The sequence below is a fragment of the Penicillium robsamsonii genome, assembly GCF_028829455.1.
Source record: "Penicillium robsamsonii strain IBT 29466 chromosome Unknown utg000001l_segment0_segment0, whole genome shotgun sequence".
NCBI classification, from domain to species: Eukaryota; Fungi; Ascomycota; class Eurotiomycetes; order Eurotiales; family Aspergillaceae; genus Penicillium; species Penicillium robsamsonii.
Window position 1 is genome coordinate 4270449 of NW_026643219.1, and position 22272 is coordinate 4292720.

Genomic DNA, 22272 nt, shown 5'->3' on the forward strand with positions numbered 1-22272 from the left:
ATATTCTTGGAAATGCACTACCAGTGGTCTTCTTGGGTTGGTTTAAAGCACGCATGGGTTTCTTCCGTCCACTATGTTTTCTGTACCATCGTACTCGGGCAAGACCTCGGACGTACTGTTCGTGGAGTTTATGCTACAAGGTTTAGAGCAGGTATGGCCAGGACAGGAAATCGGAGTTTTCAAACTTGATGTGTCTCATGTAAATTGTATGCTCAGCTCAGCACCCTCTGGGCAAGGGATATATATGGAAGCAGGGGTATATCGTATCGCTCTACTTTACAAAAATTTCTTGTGTAGACATCCATTCACATACCACATTTACTGCCAGTCAGGCCCCGATTCACCAATCTGAGGCAGAGCAGTAAGCTCTTTAACAACCCCGGGGCCTTCAAACTTGCCAACGATCCAAAGAATGTACTCATACTGAGTAGCCGAGATACGGCGACCGTCGCGGCGGTATCGCACAACACCAGCATGATACATAGCCCGCACGAATTCCGGATCCACGGGCCCGCCGTGTCTGCGAAGATATCTGTAAAGCCAGTGAACCATATGGAACGACTGGCACGGAGTCAGGTGTTTGCAGCAGGAGAGAGAAACTGCCAGCTGGTTTATGAGGTCGACCGCAGCATGGGGATCGGGGCATCGGCTGTCCCGCGGGCCGGGATGGTATCGCACGAGGACTTTGTCGTCTGGGTGTGGAATGGGCTGCCAGGCTTTGTGAAGGCTGACCTTCAATGGGGTGTTGTTGTTGAGAAGTCTGAGGATGGGCCAGATGTTATTTGAGTCGCCTGATCGAACAACATTCAGGATCTCTTCAACTGTGGCTGGGTTGGTGAGGTCCATACGGTGGAACATTTGTTCGAAGGTGGTGTGGAAGAGTCGTTGTATTCCCTTATATATGGATGGGGTTTTCCACACTTCTGCTAGGGAGAGCTGGGAGGTTTCCAGTTGTTCGAGGGTTCTGCGGGTGGTTTTGGTAATGGAGGCTTTGCCCTTTTTGTTCAGGGCTAGGATCAGAAGACTGTTGTATGGTAGATCGAGGTCATGGATTTCCCGCATGAGGTCCGGAAAGAATGTTCCGCTGGTATCTTGTATCACCGTTTGGTAAAGATTGAGTAATGAGTAGATCGGTTGATCGGTTGCTCTTACACTCTGGTTATACATGGGCCCAGTAGATCGACCAAGCGTTCGTAGAAGCCAGAGTCGCAAGATGATCTGACGTTGAGTTGAATGGCTCAGAGGGGCATGCTTGATCTGTGTCTGAAGACACGGGAGAGGGAAATCGAACCAGACCTGTGACTTGGCAACAGTCGAAATGACTTCGGCATTGGAGAGGCAATCCCGCCATCTTTCAAGCAATCGGTCCCTGGAGACGCTGTCTGCTGAAGACGAAGCCAATGACTCTGTTACACGAATAACACAGTCCGCCGCACTGTTCACATCCAGCTGGCTGAAGATCTTGTCGGGATATGGCAAGCTTGTCTCCGAATCGACTTCCATAGTTTCCAACCAAGCTTGAACCAAAGTAGAAGGCCACTGGCTGCGACTGTCCGCATCATGGGTTGCGATGATGATTTCCTCGGCAAAACGAAAGCTGCGAGTACGCAAGAGCTCTCCAAGCCAAGTATCAACAATATCTCTGTCCAGATCATGATACCCGAGGATGTTACAGCACCCAATAGCTTTCCACATTCCCCGGTAGTGCTTCAACAAAGCTTTATGGTCCCACGACCCCAGAGTTTTGTTTCCTTCGACGATGATATTCGGTAAAGCGGTAATGATCAGACAGATCTCATCAGTTGAAATCAACCCCAACTCTAACGCACGATTAATCGCATTCAAAACAGCGGTTCGTTTGCCGCGTTTCGTTTTTGTTCGAACGAAGATTTCGACCGCTGCAGCGTAGTTTCCCGATCCCCGGGTATTTAGGAACGGATCATCCAGGAACGCAATTGCTTCTGTAAGGTCTGGGTCTGAACGAGCAAGTAGCCGCTCGAATATCTGTCGGCTATATCGCGGCTCCCGGTGGAGGTCAATTCTCAACCGACGAGTGAAGTCCCTCGCATCTTCAATACCCCAATTCTTCCCATTCAAAAATCCCTCCAGCATTTGCTTGCGCGAAGATTGGTCCGCCTTGGTGAGGTATGACGGAGGAGCATGAGTAGTCTGAAATTCGCTGGATTCGGATTGAAGCTCCGGGTTCTGGCTGAAGGAGAAAGGTACTGTACGAGGACCTATAGAGTTATCGGCGAGACCTTCAAAGAAAGATTAACAGATACTCAAAGCGTTATGTATCTCGTCACACATACTATGGGTTTCGAATGGCGCTCTCTGCCATGGATGGTCGGTCCATTTCATGTGTTCCCTCCCATTGCGGCCAAACAAACACGCGATATCTTCGGCAGTGCCTCCCCCTATGCTTGCCAGAGCGGTGTTTCTTCGCTTTGCTAGGCGTCGCCGTGCTTCCAATGGTCCGGGGACGCAGCTCCCATGGCGCCGTTGACCGTTGGCGAAGCGACGAAACGTGGCTGCGAGGAGGTCATCGCTGATCCAGAGATGGTCAAGTGTTGGAGTAGCTGGTGGTTTGAGAGCATGCCGGTAGGCATGTCTGCCGAAAGACATGGGATTGGCTATGGCATGTGCAGGCCAATTGCTGTCTAAGGCTTGTCGCAAGCACTTGGCATCAACTTTCGCATGGCGGCTTTCCGATTCTTGGCATGCTGACTAATATCCGCGTCGCTCCAGCTGTGGACGGGTCAACAGGCCAATCTTCGGACCTCCATTTATCACCTCCGTCCACAATATCCACACCATATCTTTATCCGTACGTAGTATTTGTTTTGGACATAATTTTCTGGTTTTACACATGTTACTTACTGGTTTAATGTCATGTTATGCCATTTCATCGGTTAAAGCGGTAGAACCATCTGATGTATGCCAAATGTCCGCATAACAATATAGGTATAGAGATGGATTTATATAGAAGGTAAAAAGAAAAAAATTGGGATCATAAACACAACGCCGATGCAATGCATGCAAAATTTTGCCCACCAAGGGTATCATCTAGGAGAGGATATAATGGAACGGTGTGATAGAACGTAAGACAGTCATGACGAGAAAGCGTGGGGGGTAATAGGAACCCAGGAAGCAGTTTAGGTTAATTGAGAAGGGGCTTCCGTCCTGTCACCACATAAAAGTTCTGATAGGCATGGACATCTCGGTCCTGTATACTTTTCCTCACATCCACGAGGAAGACTTCGATTTCAGGTTTCGACCACCCAAGGGCAAGAAAAGGCTTATATGACCACCCTGACAAGGCATCGAGCCAATTTCTCTCACTGAAAGCTCCAATGGTCCTTAGTTTTTCGTCCTGTGGCCAGGTGTTTATGGGGATTTTGTGGAGTCGTTGTTCAACGTCGACGAACCCTATATCCTTCATATACTGTGCAATCTGATGGGCGATTCGGAATTGTCTTGGTGGATCGGACTGACGACCTGAGCGCACATTAAGGTCTACCCAATCGTGCATAGCATATGCGCTATATCCCCCGTCTTGGTTTTCGGGAGGCATGGTCTCGTCGTCGCATTCCGGTTTGGGATCTAGCTCTTGACATTCCATGTATGCCCCCGGTTTGAGATATTTGAATGACTGACGTAGTATGCGTTTGAATGATGGCACAGATCCGGTCATGTGGCCGGTATGAATGAGATCAAAATAGTCGTGGTCCCATATCCAGTCTTCTTCAGTAGCATCATCGACCAGGAAATGGACGTTTGGCGGTACTTCTGTTGGCTGCACTGGGGATAGATCCGTCCCTATGATTTCGGTGTTTGGAAACAAGGCCGCTGCAGGAAGACAATTTGAGGTGGTAAGACAGGAACCTTAGGAATGGGATGGGTGATCATACACATCTCTATAGGCCATATTCCTGAGCCGGTACCAATATCAAGAATATGCTTTGGGTCTTGGAGTGGAACTTGGAATAGCCTTCCGTCCATCGCCATTTTGAACATGTGATGTTGCATGTCCAGGCGATCCAACTCCTGTTCGTCATTGGGGTATACATAAGCTAAAGACAGAATTAGCCACACTGTGGGAGATCTGACGGAGCTGGTATTGCAAACATACCTCCCTCGTGGTATCTGTGATAGGTTCTTCCGTTCTCGACCGGATAATCGGTTACACTGTCAGTCAATGACTGTGTATCACTGTTATGATATGGTCAGTCATTTGGTAAAGCAAACGACAGGTGAGAAGGGCCAATGGAGGTATTACCCGTCATCATGAAGTACCTGCATCATTTTACGTTAGCAAGAAGATAACAGTCAAATTGCCAGAATATCAATAATTATAGAGTGTTCATATGGGGACCGTGTTTCATAAGAGAAACCAACTTACAGGAGCTGTGGAACCCATGGTCACCTCGTTCTCGGGATCAACAGGTATGAGGGCGTTTTGTAAAAGCTATTCCTAGAATCGAAAAGCCAGATTCGTCCCAAGAAAAGGAAAAGACTTAAGCAAATCCAGAAGAGGGGAAAGAGCCCGACAGCTTGGGTTAAGTTATAATCTGGCAGGGCGGACAGTCCCGACAACTATAATTCATAGGATCGACATTTGAAATGTCCAAAAAGCAAAAGCAAATCCCGGTAAGTGGAGAAAAGTAATAAGATACTCAGGCGCGCTTCAGGCATAAACTCATTAAAGCGGAAAGAGTACCCCATGTAATGTTTCTGTGAAAAAGAGGTATTTTAGTGAGAAGAATAATTGGACGGAATTAAATTATGACTTTTCCTGATTTTACGGCTTTTTCTCCTTTCTCCTTCGTTCCATTCAAAAAGATACACAAAATATTAAACACCTTTTCCCTTCACTGAATTTACTATCTTCCAAGGAGTTGGGTCAAACCTAGGACTATTTTTCCGATCCTCTTGGGGCCCTAGGATGGGACATATTATGTATGAAGTTACTAAGGGCATATTTCGATTCTCACGATCGAAGGCTGCTGGGCTCGATTGACCAATAGAGGTGGGTTCCAGCTAGCCGGGAATGCAACCCGCCCAGCCACGGGCCGCCTTCAACCTTGCTGCTGGGATTTACGCTTTAGATTTGGTTCAACAATCTCCAACACTGCAGAATCCTGCATGATAGTTGGAACGCCGTTATTCCCCGAGGTCCCCTTTTCTTAATGTCTTCGGATCAAAATCAAAAAAGTTGGAATGTGATAATAATTCTAAGGACTAGAAACTCTTGGCCCCGTGGTCCCGTAGAGACGTGCAGCTATTGGGATTTTGCCTCAACATATGTTCATATAGCAATCGTACAGTTCTCACGCTAAGACCTATCAGTCATTGCATCCAGGTTTCTATCTTCAGTTTTGAATTCCAATATCAAAATGTCGGGATAATTCCGGAAGATTAAGAGTACAGAACTGCACAATACTCGCATTTTCTCGGTTATTTTTTTTTTTTTACTTATGCACGACCCAGCCCTTGTTGCTAGACTCTTACTGTATTTAGGCCTAGCGGTGGGAAAAGAGGTGATCCATCAGAAATAGCGTCACTCGGGGGCTAGATGTCTGGGCTTTCTCCTCCCCAAATTGCTCCAAAAAAAAAGGAGGGGCACATGGTCGCAGTGCATCACGGAACATGTACGGAGTACAATAGTTTCCGGTAATCCGGGTCTGCATATTGACTGTCTTTTTTCATTGTTTATTTTTTTTATGACGTCTGAACTTCTGCATTGTAAAAGTATTACCTACTCTGTATTACATCGATATACAATATGTTGTACGGACTGCCTAAGTTGTCATTCTGAACTTCTAGACCTACAACATACTACTCTTTTATCATCTGCTGCAAGCGTTGATGAAAAGGCGTGGTCCTAACGTATGGCATAGACGGAAATAACAAAGGTGTCTAGGCGTTTCCCAAGCGTGCCACAAAAACACCAAACATACAAATGTATCGAGCGTTCTGTACTCGGAGTACCCCGAATCAAAACGTTATTATCTTATATAACATATATTATTAGTAGTATTCGGAGTGAAAGAAGGGGAAAAAACAAAAAAAAACACACGTCAACAATGGGTCAGAGGCGCCTGCAGATAGAATCCCAAGCACAGCATCCCTGTAGCTGTCCCAAAAATAATGGCCTCGATGCCATGGAGCCGGGTTTCCAAAGGGAACATCCCGGAAATTTATTGGAACAATTTTAAGTCAAAAAAACAACCTTGAAATTCACCCGGACCCGGCGGCTAGGAAAGTTGGTCGGGTTCCAACGTGTCGGTAACGTCGGCCCCAGAGCCAATTTTCGAACTACATGCCTTCTCTAAGGGCTTTTCAGTTGCATTTTCCCCCCGTTAATTTGCTAAGTCGACACCAATTTTTAATTTATTATTATTATTATTTTTTGTTAAACTCTACTGTCTCTAATTGCTACATAAGTACAACAGTAAATGCGTGTTTTGGTATTTACCGAATCACAACCCATGAACTGCTAAATCGTCCGTCACTCCGCAGCGGAGCAGCTCGGTAGTGGAGACACCTCTTGGCGGTTTATCTCTTTTGAGATCCTTGCTTTAGTCGCTGACATCTAAAATTACCCACCGTATGCGGAACCTGTAAAGAGTACCAGGGTTTCTCTCATGTGGGGAGATAGGATGGGAATTTACAGGGTCTATTGGATGTTCACAACTGAACAACTCCGATATACGCCCAAGCCAAGACGCATGCTACACATGATACCAAGGTTGTGATAATCAGATAATGGCCTATTGGATCCAAGTTCAAAAGGAGAGACCGCGTATGTATCTAGTAACTAGTGGGTAGGGTTGTGTATCGGAAACTTCAGCCAGCGAACCTGTATTGGAATCTGGAGGAAAGAGTAAGTGACAGGCGTGCTAAGCAAATGTATGCAGCGTAAATCACCCTGGGCTGCACATTGCTCCCGCACTCGGTAGGATTTCAACTACATGCATCTGAAAGTATGTGCCTGACTCCATTCTTGACAACTCATCATCTACTCCGAAAATAGTGAAAGTCTATTGGTAGCTTGGAGTCAAGACATACGGCCTGTTATCCTTGACAACATGCATATTCAACCCATCCGTCTTGGGGCTTTCGCTACACCTACTTGATACTACGCGTCTTGCATATAAAACAGTTGCCTGCTGCCCAAAGGGTAGACCGCTCTAGTATTTTCACAGATATTTATTCCCCTCAGATGATAACACTATATTTTATTGGTTGCGGATGAGGAAGACCTGTCTATCCGCAAGAGTTACCACCTCATGGGGCAACCTTTTTCAGCGGCTTGTGGGTTGCACTAAGGATGCACGACAATACAAATACGAAATTAACGGCAGGAAAAGAAGGGAAAAGAAACTTCCTACCCTTTAGAACTAGCCAACGCCTAATAATTCCACCCTTAATCCTGTTGTGCACGGTTGGTGCGGGGTGGATTTATTCACAGGAATGATCGGCTAAAGAGATCCACACAGTTCAATTCACGGTCTCGGCAAAAAACCCAACAAGTTCTCGCCTTTGTATAATGGAGCGAGGACGAAATTTTTAAAAGGACCTATCGCTTAATGAAAGTTAAAAAGTATTTGGAATTAGAACTGCAAATCATTTGCTAGAATCTCAATTTAACTGGCCCTGCGTGAAGGCCAGATGCCCAATCGGCACGGCTCAGGATTAGATAAAAGGTGTGTGCACCACACAACTGTCAGATGCAAGCGAAACGTAGATCATGCACGTCTACAGTCGGTATAAAAAGAGGAAAATCTTCCCATCAACACCGCCACCACCTACTACTAATGCGGAATTGGTGTCAAAATGTTCAAGCTATTGTCAGTGCTGACTTTCTATTACGGCCTGGCCTCATTCAGAAAATTCCTTGCGTTGTAGGTTGTGCTCTAGAAGGGCCTGTAGTAGCTCTCCAAGACAGCCTAAACGATCAATCGGCAGGTTATATCCACCAGTGTGAGTTCTATTGGCGGGAATATGTCCGTCCTAGAAAATCCATACAAATCCACGACAGAGAAACAAAGAGCGGCTGGGATTCTCGTTGGACACATGATAGTAGATTGCAATACTCCGTACAGAGTACATACGTATCATGAACATTATTTGTACAACATATATGCATATCGCTTTGCTTGGTATCCCTAATTCCCAAATCTATTTCATCTGCTCAGGTGCAACCCTTTTTTGAAGACGACGTATTATCAGACAACTCGTACAGTCGCGTTGTCGTTCTATTATGTCTTCTATGATGATTGGTCGATTGGGACTCGCTGTCAACTAGGTACATGTTTTCAGCCCATGTCCCAGAAAATTCATTATCTTCTTTGGACACGGGATTCTGTTTGGCTTGGCATATGGTAGAGTTGGTGTTGTCTCGCCCATGAAAGTTGAGTTTTATTGGATTCGCGGTCAAGAAGGACCTTAAGGGAATGCTAAAGTGGATATATATAATGGTGTTCTCGCGAGTTTTGGTTGTCCAACACATAACTTGGTGAAAGTTCCATAAACCATAAACATGTACACGTTTAACCCAGTAACTAGAATAATAATGATATCAACGAATAAATATTTATTTAAATTGGTTGATGAAGACAAGATGCAAATAGCTTACTTCCTAATCTGGTTATATTGATATCGGCACGGATAATTAAAAGTCCGTCATGACGCACCTTGTGATCTTGAAGGACTCGAAGTGCAATGCATCAGCAAAGCTTCGGCGAGGACATATATCTATTCTGCAAATATCACTTCGAAGCAATAGTGAATATTTTGAGCTTTGTTTTCTTGATGTTTTATCTCATTGAATCTCCGAGGAGGGCAGGGTACTAAAACACCACTTTGAGTGCTGACGCGCGACGCGTAGAGCCTCATCAGATAAAAAACCCAGAAATTCGCCGCGTGATTCTACATTTCAATAATTTGGATTGCAATGGTGCGCCAAACACCAGCTCGTTCCACAAGGAGTAGAGCGACCCCCGACGGTCAATTTAAACGCCAGAGGCAGACAGATGATCATGCTCCAGATGTCTATCAAGAACTATTGGAGGAGGCTGAAGCCAGAGACCCTAGGCAATTTGCCTCAGACAGACCAATAAAAAGGCGCAAGGCCAGGGATATGAAAGCTATCCCTGTGGGGTTAGTTACCTCGGAACAAACACACCGGGACGCCGAAGCAGACAAGCATAGCACACAACTAGTGCAAACAGTTTACGATTCATCGACATCAGAAGAATCAGACGTCGTTTGGGAAGATATTGAATTACAGCAACCACCCCAGTCTTCGTTGAATAGACATCTCGCGTCTCAAGGCGACGACGATGTGCTCCAGATCACACTAGAGCAAGAACCTGAGAAGAAGAAAAGAGCAGCCCAAAGAAGGAAGCCATTAAATGGAGCTGAGAGAAAAGCCAGATTGGATGTGCACAAATGTCACGTTCTTTGCCTTCTTGGCCACGTTCAATTGCGCAACATGTGGTGCAATGACGAGGAATTACAGGTGAGCGTTGGCTTGCCTTGGCATATCAATTGGGGGCCTAACAGAAACATAGGAGTTCTTAAAGAAGACACTGCCTAGAAAGGTAGTCGCTCTTCTTCATCCAGATGAGGGCAAACCAAATTATAGCAGATCCACCACGTTCATGGACGGTCTCAACCAGGCTGGAGATGCCTTCGCACGCAGATTTCGAATCACCAAACCAGGAATGAAACGGGCTCACTGGGCGGAAGATGAATGGCAGTTGAAGCAGAAAATGGTATTCTTCACAATATTTTTTATCAACATTTATTTACTGACACGAATATATAGAAGTCAATCATGTCGAATGCTGAAGTCTTTCTATCCAAAGGGGATTTTCGAACTCAAGCGAAGACAATGGAAGGATCCCGGGACTTCGGGGCCCAGCTATTTTGTGCCCTATTGCGGTCTGTAGCCGTAGAGGCGAGACTTGTATGCTCATTGCAACCGTTGCCATTTTCTGGTACTGTGAAAGACATGACGCCGTCTAAACCGAAGCATCAATACATCGTGATATCCTCAGATGATCCTGGATCCTCAACGGATGAACGCAGCAAGAGCGAAAAGTTATCTGCAGCATTAAGGCCTCGACGGATTGGACAACCCAAATTCACTCCCTCCCGTCCTCCTCAGCCAAAATTTCTTTCAGGCATGTGACTTCTAGCGATTGCTAGCCTACACCTAACTAACATCCACAGGTCCGATTCCGACATCGCGAAACTCATCATTTCCGGTATTTTGGGTGGAAGCCTTCAACCAAGCTGCACAGAAATGGGTTCCAATTGACCCCATCGTAACAAAATCTCTTGCTAAACCTTCGAAATTTGAACCGCCCGCGAGCGATTCGTTAAACTTGATGAACTATGTGGTTGCGTTTGAAGATGACGCCTCTGCAAGAGACGTCACTCGTCGCTATGTAAAAGCATTTAATGCAAAGACTAGGAAACTCCGCGTGGAAGTCACACGTAATGGCGAGGAGTGGTGGGACAAGGCGCTAAAGGCCTATGAAAAACCCTTCTTTGAGGACCGGGATGAGGCAGAGATTAGTGAATTAACATCCAAATCAGCAGCCGAGCCCATGCCACGCAATATACAGGACTTCAAGGACCATCCCGTCTATGCGCTTGAGCGACACATTCGTCGCAATGAAGTGATCCATCCCAAACGAATCATTGGGCACGTGGGGTTGGGAAAAAGCACAGCACGGAGTGAGATATCAGAACCCGTTTATCGTCGATCTGACGTGTATATTGTGCGAAGCTCCGACAAATGGTATCGCCTTGGGCGGGACGTTAGAGTTGGCGAACAGCCTCTCAAGCGTGTTGCTGCAAGTCGGAACAAGGGCGGAGGCTTCAGTGATGATGAAGATGAAGACGAGCCCCAAGAGATTACACTATACGCTGAGTTTCAGACAGACATCTACATCCCACCACCGGTGGTTGGGGGAAGAATTCCGAAGAACACATATGGGAATCTTGATGTCTATGTGCCCAGTATGGTTCCGTCTGGCGGAGTTCACATCAAGCGGCCCGAGGCAGTTCGAGCTGCTCGAATCCTTGGCATTGACTATGCCGACGCAGTCACTGGATTTGACTTCAGAGGCCGCCGTGGCACAGCCGTACTCGGGGGAATTGTTATTGCTGTCGAGTATCAGGAGGCGCTTGAGGAGGTTTTGAGGGGTCTCGAAGATGAGAGGCGGCATGCTGCACTGGAAGCAAGAACTGCGGAGGCTCTGCGGTTCTGGCGGCTCTTTTTGATGAAGCTTAGGATCGCAGAACGAGTCAAAGAATATGCTAGCGATGACGATGAACAACAGCCTGAAGACACTGAAGACGAAATGGATGTTGAAGATGCTGGTGGTGGTTTCTTTCCTGAACCAGACCAACCAGCTAATAGTCTGCATCCGAAAGCTCCGGGAAAGGGCAAAATGGTACATGATCAGCACTTACCCGAAGACTACACCGAAAGGGAAATGGAACCGCCACCGGAAGAGGAGGATTACACTCTTGGATGGGCATCCCTTCCCGATGATCATGATCCAGCTCCGGACCCGGTGGAACCTCCAAAGCCTACGCGCTTGGCCATAAATCCGACATCGATCCCTGAGAGTATTGCCAGAAACAGAGCATCGAAAACGCCTCGCTATTCGCTGGTGGTTGTCCCAAACCACGGCCCAAACTCGACATCTGCACCCCAAGCCCTCGCAGGATCATCTGACAAAGTTCCTATCTCAGTATATTCATCCGCAAATGGTGGCTCCAAATCTGCAAGTGTGGTCACTGTCTCCCGGCCACCGTCACCAGTGCCCAATTATGATACTGATAGCGAGATCGAGAAGGGCTCTTTGCTTTCTGAGGACCCTGAAGACGAGGATGCAATACCCGAATGGTTGATGTCTGATGAGGGCTAGCTTTTGACAATCAGATCTGTTGTTTGTTACCTATATACGTTGAACATGAAATATTTATTTCAATACAAAGAATAAAGCGACCTAAGACTTTGCTTTCATTAACAGCTTCATAGTCGTGTTCTGTAGTTAGCTCGCTTGTATCTGGCTTGTGTAGCACTATACCCCGAGTTCTTTCAACAGCCCAGCCGGGCTAGCTCAATCGGTAGAGCGTAAGACTCTTAATCTTAAGGCTGCGGGTTCGACCCCCGCGTTCGGCTATTCCTAAAAACCAAACCTGAGATTTCATTTTTTTTGCTCCTTAATTTTTTGTATATCCCCAGCTAGCATTCAATAGTCCGAAATGGAACAAATGCATTATGCTTTTTGTTTGTGTCATTACTGGATTCCATTGTCTAGGTACGGGGTGAATTGCATGGAGCGAAACTATAACGCACGTACTAAGTCGATATTAGCGACGCGTCGACGCGAACCGCCTCAGGCATCAATCCCCTAACGTCATCTCTTTTACCTTTAGGCCCCAGTCTCATGTTTAAGCATTGAACCATTGCTGTTGCGATGAAAGAATTGCATGAATCCAGGAACCTGCCAAAGACTCCTCGGAATCAGTTCCTCACTCCGAGAACACCTAGTACACGGGGTCCTTCAACTGTCACGAAAACCGTCACCGCACGGAGCCGATCACCACAGTCATCGACATCGGCGAGCACTCGTAAGCGAACATCGTTGTCACGAGTACAGTCTACTCTCACCCAGATTGACTTTGTGACCCAACCCACACCTGCGAATGATGATCAGCTTGGCTACATTGACGAGCACAAATATCGCAGCGATACTCAAGACATAACTGAGCGGCCAGCTGTAGATGATGGGTCCGACAAAGATTCAGACTATATCCCTGCTCCGCCAGTCAGGTCAGCTCATATCTCAAAATTCAAGATGAGCGAACGAGAACGTGATTCGGATGAACGCCCGCAGAAGCGGAGAAGCTCTGCAATCGTCAATCGAGAGGCATACCGAAGCCATGGACCACGAAAGAGCGAAACACCAAGGGCGAGTGTTCGTCCTAGGGGCGGGCGAAAATCCCTGGAAAAGTCAGTGGGGAAACGGGACAAGACATTAACTCAGATGGACTTTGTACGACGTTATATTACCATCGATGATGATGATGATGACGACGACGTGAACATGGGATATATCCAGCCGACACCGCAGAAGAAGGGCATAAAAGATGAACAGGTCGACCATACGCCCGAATTGAATCAATCAAAGTCTACGAAACGTCAGACCCCCGCCAAACGAAAGCACAGAGTCTTTGAAGAAGAGCTGGACCTTTCAACCGGGGAACCTATATCTCAACAAAAAGAAACACAAGAATCAAATTCTAGAAGTGCAGCTGTGGGCCAACCGGGATCCACAGCTCCTGTTACACCACGAAAGCTTCGGACGCGCGAGATACCTTCTTCACAGACGCCCGAAAGCCCTGGTCTCGCTATTATAACCTCATCTCAATTTCGCAGCGCTACTCGCTCTCCTTCAAAACAGAACCTGTCAAACCCAATCAATAATCCCATGCAATCTATCAAAGAAGAAAACTCGGAGGTTCGGCGAGTGACTGAGGATTCACAAGACCATGGAGGCAAATCTTTACCACGGCCAACAGCATTCGGTTCTCCAGGCATCTATAACACTTTGATCCATCCTGATCCAACTCTTACCGAGCAATTCCCTTCATCTGCACCTCCGATGGAGTCGACTGACCAAGAATCCCCCACAGAAGCAAATGGGAATTCGAGAAATGAATCCACCAAGAGGGAGAGGACAGTCGTCTACGAAACGGATGCGGACTCAGAATACGGAGACTTTGAGGACAGCCCCGATAGACGTTCCGTGACACCTTCTCCAAAGAAAACACACCGGGGGAATGGTCCACAGGATGGCTCACAGGCGACCCAACACACCCCAGAGTCACCCAAGGATGATTCCCAAGTCCTTCCTCTACCAGCTGCGCAATCGAGCCCTGGATTGGATGATGCACCTCCACCTGAAGGTCCAATGTCTGATGCCTCAATCTGCTATCAAAGAATGCATGCAGCTACACAATTCCCGCACGAGCCGATCCCAACGCTGAATACGCAGAAGATGTCCGAGCTTTTCCCTCACGGAGGCAGTACCCAGTACACAAATCTGGAGCCATGGAGGCATTCTCTTCAAAAACAGGCACCGGGACTATCCTCGCAGACACAATCACAAAGTCACGAAAGCGACAAAGAATCTACTGAAAAGGTTCCCGAGTCGTCGCCCATCCAGGAACGAGAACGTGGAATCTTGTCGGGCGATACTTCGTTCCAACGATCACGTGCCCCTGGCTCAGTGGTCCAAGTTGAGTCTTCGCAGGCGGTGGACCGAGATCCTCAGTTGCAGGGCCGAGTCCTCTCTCGGAGCCAGCTTCTTACATCGAGCGTCATGGAGAGCATTCCGCTCCCGAACTTTTGGATGGGGAGTCAGGATAGTGTGGGAGAGCCTTATAGCTTACCTGAAGGATGATGGTGTTTTCGAGGTTATTATTTAATAGATTATGAATTATGAAAGGCTAAAATATTCAATGTGATTACTGCGTGCAGAATCTTTAACCAATGTTGAGGTGGTTTTGAAGATCGTCGCAAGCGGGGCGGTCGGGCCATGGGCGAACGCGGAGATCCTGCAACCTTCTTGCAAGCCTTTGACCCTCTTTTCCTTCTTACAACTTCCCAATCATGGATATCGCATACGATCACATTCTAGAGGAGGCATACTCCAATAAAGAGGGAGCCTCTGACTCTAAACCCCAGGAGCCCAACCCCAATCTCAACGATGAGCTACAAGAGACCTTCCGCGCCTTCTCCAACAGTCCGTGGGGCTCCCGAATTGGAGGACTATGGGACAATGTACGCAAACAAGGAGAGACCTACTACGAGGGTGCTCGCCAGGAGTATGCAGCTGCCAGCGAGGAAGCTGTGAAAGGATTTTCAGATCTTAAGGAAACACTCGCCGACCGGACAAAGGGGCTGTCTCTCAGCACAGCTGGTGTGACGGGCAGTGCCGAGGAACAAAGTGATGAAACGGCCACACCCAAGGCTGCTACAGAAGGAGAAACTGGCGACAAGGCTGAAGGCGCTGGCGCCAGTGGAGAAAGCTTTATTGCCCGATTGAAGGCGGAAGCCGCTCGGCGGCTGAAGGAGATTGAAAAGGCAGAGGAAGCAGCTGATGAAGCGATCCTACGGTTCGGAATGAACATCAGCCATAAGCTGCGTGAGGCTGTTAGCATTTTGCCTCCCGATGCCGATGAGTCCGGCAAGCTTCTTTTCGAGAGCAAGGATGCCGAGGGAAAGCGGGTCATTCATGCTACACGGTTCGAGGCACAGCTGCACGTCATTCATTCGAACCTGGAAAGTTTCAGCAAAGATCCGGCCAGTGACGAGTGGCCTGCGTTTAAAAAGGAGTTCAATGTCGAAAGGAAGACGGATGAGATCGCCGCCGATCTGGAGAAATACCCCGAGCTCCGTTCGGCCATGGAGAAGCTCGTACCGGAACAGGTGGAATACGTGGAATTCTGGACTCGCTACTACTTCTTGCGTCTCGTCGTGGAGACCGAGGAGAAGAAGCGCAAGGAACTTTTGAAGGGTATATAGACTCCAACTTTCCGGTGATTTTTGTTTCAGTTTTAACCACTTCTACTCTATAGGTGCCACTGCCGAAGACGAAGAAGAAGTCGGCTGGGACGATGACTCCGACTCTGAGTCCCAGTCCCCCTCTACTCCGCAGGTCCCCTCTGAGGCCCAGACTCTCGCTCCCACCAAAGAAACCCTGAAAGCCGAGCCTCGCCGGTCACACGACCAGCATTCTCAAGCCGACAGCGAATCCAGCTACGATGTTGTGAGTGGCGCTGCTAGCCGCACACCTGGCAGTCCCAAGGAGAAGAGTCCTACCGCTGCGAAGGCGGACGAGAGCGACGAAGATTGGGAGTAACTCACCTATCTCTTTTCAAGGACGCATCAGCAAAAGAATCGAAGTTAGTTCCGAGGGCACCTGTCTATACCATATACCCCCGAGAGCGTGATCTTGCTACTATGCCAGCTTAAACACGGCCAATTGCCTGCTGAGGATTTTGCTTTGGTTGGAGTTTAGGAATGTTGGGTCTTTTATCTTTGGCGTCTCGGGCTTTTCTCTCTCATTTTATTCCCAGCTCTGTTTTCTGCAACTTGCTTCCAGTGAGCGATGTTATCTGTCTATGCGGCTGAATACGCACGTCATTCCTTCTATCTACATAGTATCTCAACACATGGTTTTGACTATCTAAGCTCCTAGGTAGACTATTTGCCGACATTCGACGGCCGCTTGGCATTCGCCGGAACAATGTAACATCTAGGAGAAGATTCGTTCGAAGGGTAGGGGAAAAATCAATCTTGTAATGCATTCGTTAGCTCATATCATGATCATAATACATGTACAAGGTATGATAGTTCATTCATTTTCCAATCAGTCTGTCGTGCCAGACTCTAGATCTCCATCATTCGGAGACCTACCCATCTTTTTCGAAAGCGGTGACTCAGCATACGCAGGCCTCATACCACGCAGACCACTTGGACGGACGTTCGGCGAGCCTTTCCGCACCGGGGTCTCGGGTGTACTCTCCCTAGAACGAATATGGAATCCCTGCGCCCGCCCACTAGGCGAGTAAGTATCGCCGCCATATTGGTGGGGGCCACTACCGGGCTCCCAGCCGTACTGGTAATCCTCGCCGCGGTGTTTGACGGGGCTTTCGTTGTAGGGGTCCCATCCAACGCGACGACGGGCCTCGGAGCGGAGCCGCTGGCGATGCTGTTCGTCGCCGCCAGCGCCGGTGGTGGATGATTCTTCCAGGAAGAAGTTGAGGAGCTCGTCGCTGATGGAGAGGTGGGATTGTTGCTGGAATTGCTGGAGGGATGTTAGGCGGAGGAGGGTTTCGAGGAGGGAGAGGGATGTGCGGATGTTCTCAAAGTGTGGGTTGGAGACCGTTGTTGTGGCAGCGGCGGATGGAAATGACTGGTTTAAAGGAGATGGGGAGTGGGATGGATGCCCCTTTTCATTAAGCGACAGCTTGGCCATCATATTTGGGTCGATTGAGGGTTCATCTGTGGATGACTCGGGATTTTCAGCTTCCGACTCGGCATCGGAGGCTTCATCTTCGTTGTAGACTTCAAATGCGATCCATTCTGGGTCTAGTCCGGGAGGTAGACGCCATTCTTCGGGAATGGAGTCTTCATGCAGATGATTAAAGATGGTAGTCTCTGGACTGCCGCCTCCGTTCAGCTGTGCATCGAGTTGAGCTTGCTCCTCGTCCTCTGGCTCCTTGTCGGATTCTGTTTGAGGGAAGTCCTCCTCCACCTCGTCACGTTCCATCATGCGCCGTGGTGGGAGAGCATTTATGTCCCGTTTCAATAGCAGGACTGGGTTGTTTGTTTCGCCCTCTGTGCTGATGTTGAGGATCCTTCCGGTGTCTGCGTAGAAGATTTTTGAAATTTGATGAATAGGAAGAATCTCCCGGATTCCTGCCGTGGAAACACCTTCATAGGTTTGGGGCTGCGGATCATTCTCGTCGAATGTGTGGACTCGGCCATCATCTAGGTCTTCGATGATCAGGACTTGATAGGTGTATTCATCGGACCCGGCTGGTCCTGGAAGTTCCGTTCTTGGGTGTTGGTCTGGAGACTGCAATGCGTCTATTGGAACACGACGCAGCTTCAAACGTGCCTTGTGCATGACTTCCTTCCACGTGGCCTCGCGGACGGATTCTTCATCGTGAGGTCGCAAGTGGCTGGCAAATAGCATATACATCGATAAGGTAAAAGTCGGTCCTACTTGGACTGCCTGAGATGGGGTCATTGAATATTGTGTATCCCCTGCCGTGAGAAACGTGCTTGCTTGGAGGAGTCGAGATGGCGACACCGTTGCGGGCAAGTTGGTAGATAACTTGGCTCCAGAGGTGGTGATGGCCAGGTTCATCAGTGGCACTGTATCCTCAATTCGAGCCAACAGCTTCTTGATATCTTTGATAATAAGCTTGATTTCTTTCTCGCTGTTTGTCTGATCTTTGGCCGATCTGGCTCCTTTGCGTCTTAATTCTTCAGATGATGCCGCCCTTGCCAGCCGCTGCCCTAGGGCTTGAATGTCCCATCTCAGAGACTTTGTGAGGGCGACTGCAGATTCCAATGACGTATTGCCTCGAGCAGCACTGGGTAAATTATGAGCTTTCTGGCAATAACCCAGTGTCGGGTGACTCACATCAACTCAATCATGTCGATTGATGGGGCGATAACTTGTATCTTGCTTTCCAGGCGTTGTTGCAAGGAGACTAGCTCATCTCGGTCCTCGCTTTTGACATTCTGGAACTGATCAGCGCTGACTTCTTCCCGCAATTGCAAGGATGATACTTACTCTAAGCAAGCGCGATGACTGACGCATTGCGTAGCTGGCAGTTATCGCAATTCCCGACCTGCATGACATACTTTAGTATTGGAGGTGTCATTTCTCAGTCATCATCATTCATACCGAATGGCATAATTCATGGCCTGCCGGGTGAGCTGTATGAAAATTAGCTACTGGTCCCATTACAAGTAATATATGCGACCAACCCCAGTTAGAAAAGCATCCATCTTGGTTTAACTTAAAGGCCAATGGCCTTTAAAATTTGTAGTGTAGATTGTATTGGCAAGCGATATAAGAGGCCCCTTAGCACTTGGAGACAATGGGGGGGGGGGTGCTTATCGATAAGAGAAAGGTCAAAGAAGATGAGCCCAACTCTCCGACAAGGTTGTGCTTTTGAAAAAAGACGAAGTAGTGAGATCAGATAATTGAACAAGTCATAAAACATAAACCAGAACGGTTTCCTAGCAAGTATTCATTCACCTTCTCACAAAGAAAAACCGTTCAATAGAGTATCACGTGAAAAGAAAATATCGCGGGGTCTTAGTCATTCACCTGTGCAAAATCAAAAGGCCCTGGGGCCCCTCTTATTGACCCAACCTGTTTTTGTCCGGTTAGTATTTTCGTGTCCTTGATTCAACCTTGAATCTTATTTCACGATGTCAAACCAAACCCCTGAATCCTGGGAGGATGATCTTTCCCGACAGGCTGAGGGCGTTAACCTGAACGCACAATCTCGCCCTCAGGCCCAAGCACCCTCTTTCACGCCTGGAGCCGCCTCTTTCACACCTGGAGCCTCTGCCTTCGTCCCCGGACAGCAGTACCAACAGTATGCTGGCTATCCCCAGCAGGGATACCCTCAGTACGGCCAACAACAGGCCTATGGTGGTTACCAGCAACAGCAGCCGCAGCAAGCCTATGGCCAGTACAATGCCTATGCGCAGCAACCCGGTGGCTTCAACCAGTACAACAATGGACAGAGACAGCAGCAATATGGTGGTTATAACCAGCAGCCTCGCCAGAATGCGCCTGTAGCAGCACAACCCCAGGCTGCAGCACCGGCTCAGTCCGCTCCCAAGCCCGCGTCGACCACCGCCCTGCCCAAGACCAAGGTTCTGTCTATCGGCGCGACCTCCTCCAGCGCTGCCCCCAAGACCAAGGTCCTTTCGATCGGCACTCCTACTCCGGCAGCCAAGCCTGCTGACGCCACCCCCAAGGAAGCCAATGGTGATACCAAGGGCCCCGCTGCTGCTGAGGCAGGCTCAAAGGTGGCGGCCACCAAGTCCCTTGACAAGTCAGACAAGGCCGCTGCCGCTGGCAAGGCTTCTCCCACGCCATCTTCTGGTCGCTCTAGCCCTGGACGTTCGAGCCCAGCCCGCGGCGAGACAGCCAAGCAAGCCCGCGAAGCCAGTGCCGTCGCAAAGTCACAGCTGGCTGATGTTGATGACGCAACCCTAAAGGAAATTTACGGTGAGCGGAGAGAGCACGTCAACGTTGTCTTCATCGGTCACGTCGACGCTGGCAAGTCCACTCTGGGAGGTTCCCTCCTGCATGCCACTGGCATGGTTGATGAGCGTACACTGGACAAATACAAGAAGGAGGCCAAGGAAGCCGGCCGAGAGACCTGGTACCTCTCGTGGGCTCTCGATCTGACCCAGGAGGAACGTTCGAAGGGTAAGACAGTCGAAGTTGGCCGTGCCTTCTTCAAGGTCACCATCCCGCACCCAGAGGGTGATATCGAGCGTCAATTCTCCATCTTGGATGCCCCTGGTCACAAGTCATATGTTCCTCACATGATTGGTGGTGCTTCTCAGGCCGATCTCGGTTGTTTGGTTATCTCTGCTCGTAAGGGTGAGTACGAGACTGGATTCGAGAAAGGTGGCCAGACCCGTGAGCACGCACTCCTTGCGCGCAATACTGGAGTTAGCAAGTTGATTCTTGCTGTTAACAAAATGGACGACCCGACTGTCGAATGGAGCAAGGCCCGATTCGATGAATGCACCATCAAGGTCACCAAGTTCCTGGAAGCCCTGGGCTACAAGAAGTCGGACATCTTCTGCATGCCTATCTCTGCCCAGCGCACCATCGGCATCAAGGACCGAATTCCCAAAGACGTGTGCGATTGGTACGACGGTCCGTCACTGCTCGAATACTTGACTGCGTTCCAGCTCCCCGAGCGTAAGGTCAACGCGCCGTTCATGATGCCGATCAGCGCCAAGTACCGTGACATGGGTACCATGGCAGAAGGCCGCATTGAGTCCGGTATCATTAAGAAGAGTGGTACTTATCTCATGATGCCTAACCGCGAGGAGGTTCAAATCTCTGCCATGTACGGTGAAACAGAAGAGGAGATTTCGACCGCTAAGGTTGGTGACCAGATTCGCCTGCGTCTCCGTGGTATCGAAGAAGAAGATTTCTTCCCTGGTTTCGTGCTCTGCTCACCTAAGCGTCCCGTTCACTGTGTTTCTGCTTTCGAGGCTAAGATCCGTATTTTGGATCTGAAGAGCATTCTGACGGCTGGCTTCAACTGTGTCCTGCACGTTCACTCCGCTGTCGAGGAGGTTACTTTCGCCTCTCTTCTTCACAAGCTCGAGCCCGGCACTGGCCGCAAGAGCAAGCGCCCCCCCAGTTCGCTAGCAAAGGCCAGACCATTATCGCTCGTCTCGAGGTTACCAGCACCGCTGGTGCGGTTTGTGTCGAGACCTACGACGAATACAACCAATTGGGTCGTTTCACCCTGCGTGACCAGGTATGTCTTTTCACACTCTTCCTAATATTATATATCCGCTAACATATCGATTATAGGGTCAAACCATTGCTATTGGTATGATTACCAAGCTCATCACTTCCGAGACCGAGGCCCAGTAAAGCGCTTTTGCCACCAAGAATACCTGAATGTTCATATTTTTCAAAAGTACAACGAATCACAAAAGAAAAGTGGCGTCAGCGATGTGCTTGCGAAAAACCCTGAACAGGGAGGTACGGGTGGGCAGAGGTCGCGTAATGATACCACAAACAGTCCACAACTGACGATGATGAATATTTCTTTTTCCACGCTATTTCTTCCATAGATTTTGCTCCATCTATGAATCCACAGCGGTTGAACCGTATACGGATTCTTGGGTTATCTTCAGCCACATAGGGGGTAGCACACGCAAGCCAGATCTTATGAATGATCAATTATTGGTCATAAATGCATCTATGTAACTAGAAAATGATATCTATCCGAGGGGTGCACGAAAATAAAACCAAAATATTCAGCAAAAAGCCCACATCTACCTCCTCTTTCCAACAACCTTCGTAAACCCATCATCATCAATCTCAGGCTCAGCCCGCTCCCTGGGAGCCCGCACCAAGTTAGGCGCATCACCCATCTCAACATCGCCTTCCTCACTCTCATCATCCGTCTCCTGATCCTCATCCCCAGCCTCAACCCTCTGGAACTGACCCGCAGCAGACCGATTTTGGCTCTTTTTCTGGAAGTTCTCCAACATCTGCTGGACAGTGCCGAACTCGCCGCGATCCGTCTGCGTCTTCAGCTCCATGATCATGTCCGCAACGTCCGCGGCGCTCTCGTCGTCAACCGCGACGTCAAACTCGTCGTTCATCACTTGGATAAGTACTTCCTCCAGATCCTCGGCGTCGGTCTCGGGTCGATCAGTGAGCATCTCGGAGATTGCGCCACAAAGCCAGTCCCGCTTCTCGCTTGAGTTGGGGCCACCCCAGTTTGACTGCACGGCTAGTGAGAGGGCCGGCCAACTGTTGATTGCGAGGGTGATGGCTAGGTCGAGGTGAGAGGCGGCATCTATGGCCGGCTGGGGCGTGGAAGTTGTCGCCATTTCGGAGGTTATGTTTTATATGGTTGTTGGATTTGAGG

The 22272-nt window shown here is 48.8% G+C and overlaps 7 protein-coding genes across 7 annotated transcripts; 4 read left to right on the plus strand and 3 right to left on the minus strand.

Moving 5' to 3' along the window:
• Nucleotides 1–318: 318 nt before the first annotated feature.
• On the minus strand, nt 319–4420 carry N7447_001681 (class I SAM-dependent methyltransferase; the record flags this gene model as incomplete). Its single annotated transcript, XM_057225957.1, has 6 exons — nt 319–2258; nt 2313–2727; nt 3191–3849; nt 3912–4073; nt 4133–4202; nt 4403–4420. 6 exons carry the CDS (start codon nt 4418–4420, stop codon nt 319–321), a joined length of 3264 nt encoding a protein of 1087 aa, XP_057089973.1.
• Nucleotides 4421–8959: 4539 nt separating this feature from the next.
• N7447_001682 (uncharacterized protein) lies at nt 8960–11954 on the plus strand (the record flags this gene model as incomplete). The annotated part of the gene is made up of 4 exons (XM_057225958.1): nt 8960–9526; nt 9579–9782; nt 9836–10193; nt 10243–11954. 4 exons carry the CDS (start codon nt 8960–8962, stop codon nt 11952–11954), a joined length of 2841 nt encoding a protein of 946 aa, XP_057089974.1.
• Nucleotides 11955–12509: 555 nt separating this feature from the next.
• Nucleotides 12510–14498, plus strand: N7447_001683 (uncharacterized protein; the record flags this gene model as incomplete). The annotated part of the gene is made up of 1 exon (XM_057225959.1): nt 12510–14498. The coding sequence occupies one exon, from the start codon at nt 12510–12512 to the stop codon at nt 14496–14498; it is 1989 nt and encodes a 662-aa protein (XP_057089975.1).
• Nucleotides 14499–14707: 209 nt separating this feature from the next.
• N7447_001684 (BSD domain-containing protein) lies at nt 14708–15959 on the plus strand (the record flags this gene model as incomplete). Its single annotated transcript, XM_057225960.1, has 2 exons — nt 14708–15614; nt 15676–15959. The coding sequence occupies 2 exons, from the start codon at nt 14708–14710 to the stop codon at nt 15957–15959; spliced, it is 1191 nt and encodes a 396-aa protein (XP_057089976.1).
• A 510-nt stretch (nt 15960–16469) lies between these two features.
• Nucleotides 16470–18625, minus strand: N7447_001685 (RanGTP-binding protein; the record flags this gene model as incomplete). Its single annotated transcript, XM_057225961.1, has 5 exons — nt 16470–18204; nt 18255–18355; nt 18408–18465; nt 18522–18553; nt 18605–18625. 5 exons carry the CDS (start codon nt 18623–18625, stop codon nt 16470–16472), a joined length of 1947 nt encoding a protein of 648 aa, XP_057089977.1.
• Nucleotides 18626–19054: 429 nt separating this feature from the next.
• On the plus strand, nt 19055–21263 carry N7447_001686 (translation termination factor GTPase eRF3; the record flags this gene model as incomplete). The annotated part of the gene is made up of 2 exons (XM_057225962.1): nt 19055–21148; nt 21201–21263. The coding sequence occupies 2 exons, from the start codon at nt 19055–19057 to the stop codon at nt 21261–21263; spliced, it is 2157 nt and encodes a 718-aa protein (XP_057089978.1).
• Nucleotides 21264–21670: 407 nt separating this feature from the next.
• Nucleotides 21671–22234, minus strand: N7447_001687 (pre-rRNA-processing TSR2 family protein; the record flags this gene model as incomplete). Its single annotated transcript, XM_057225963.1, has 1 exon — nt 21671–22234. One exon carries the CDS (start codon nt 22232–22234, stop codon nt 21671–21673), a length of 564 nt encoding a protein of 187 aa, XP_057089979.1.
• Between the last annotated feature and the right edge of the window lie 38 nt (nt 22235–22272).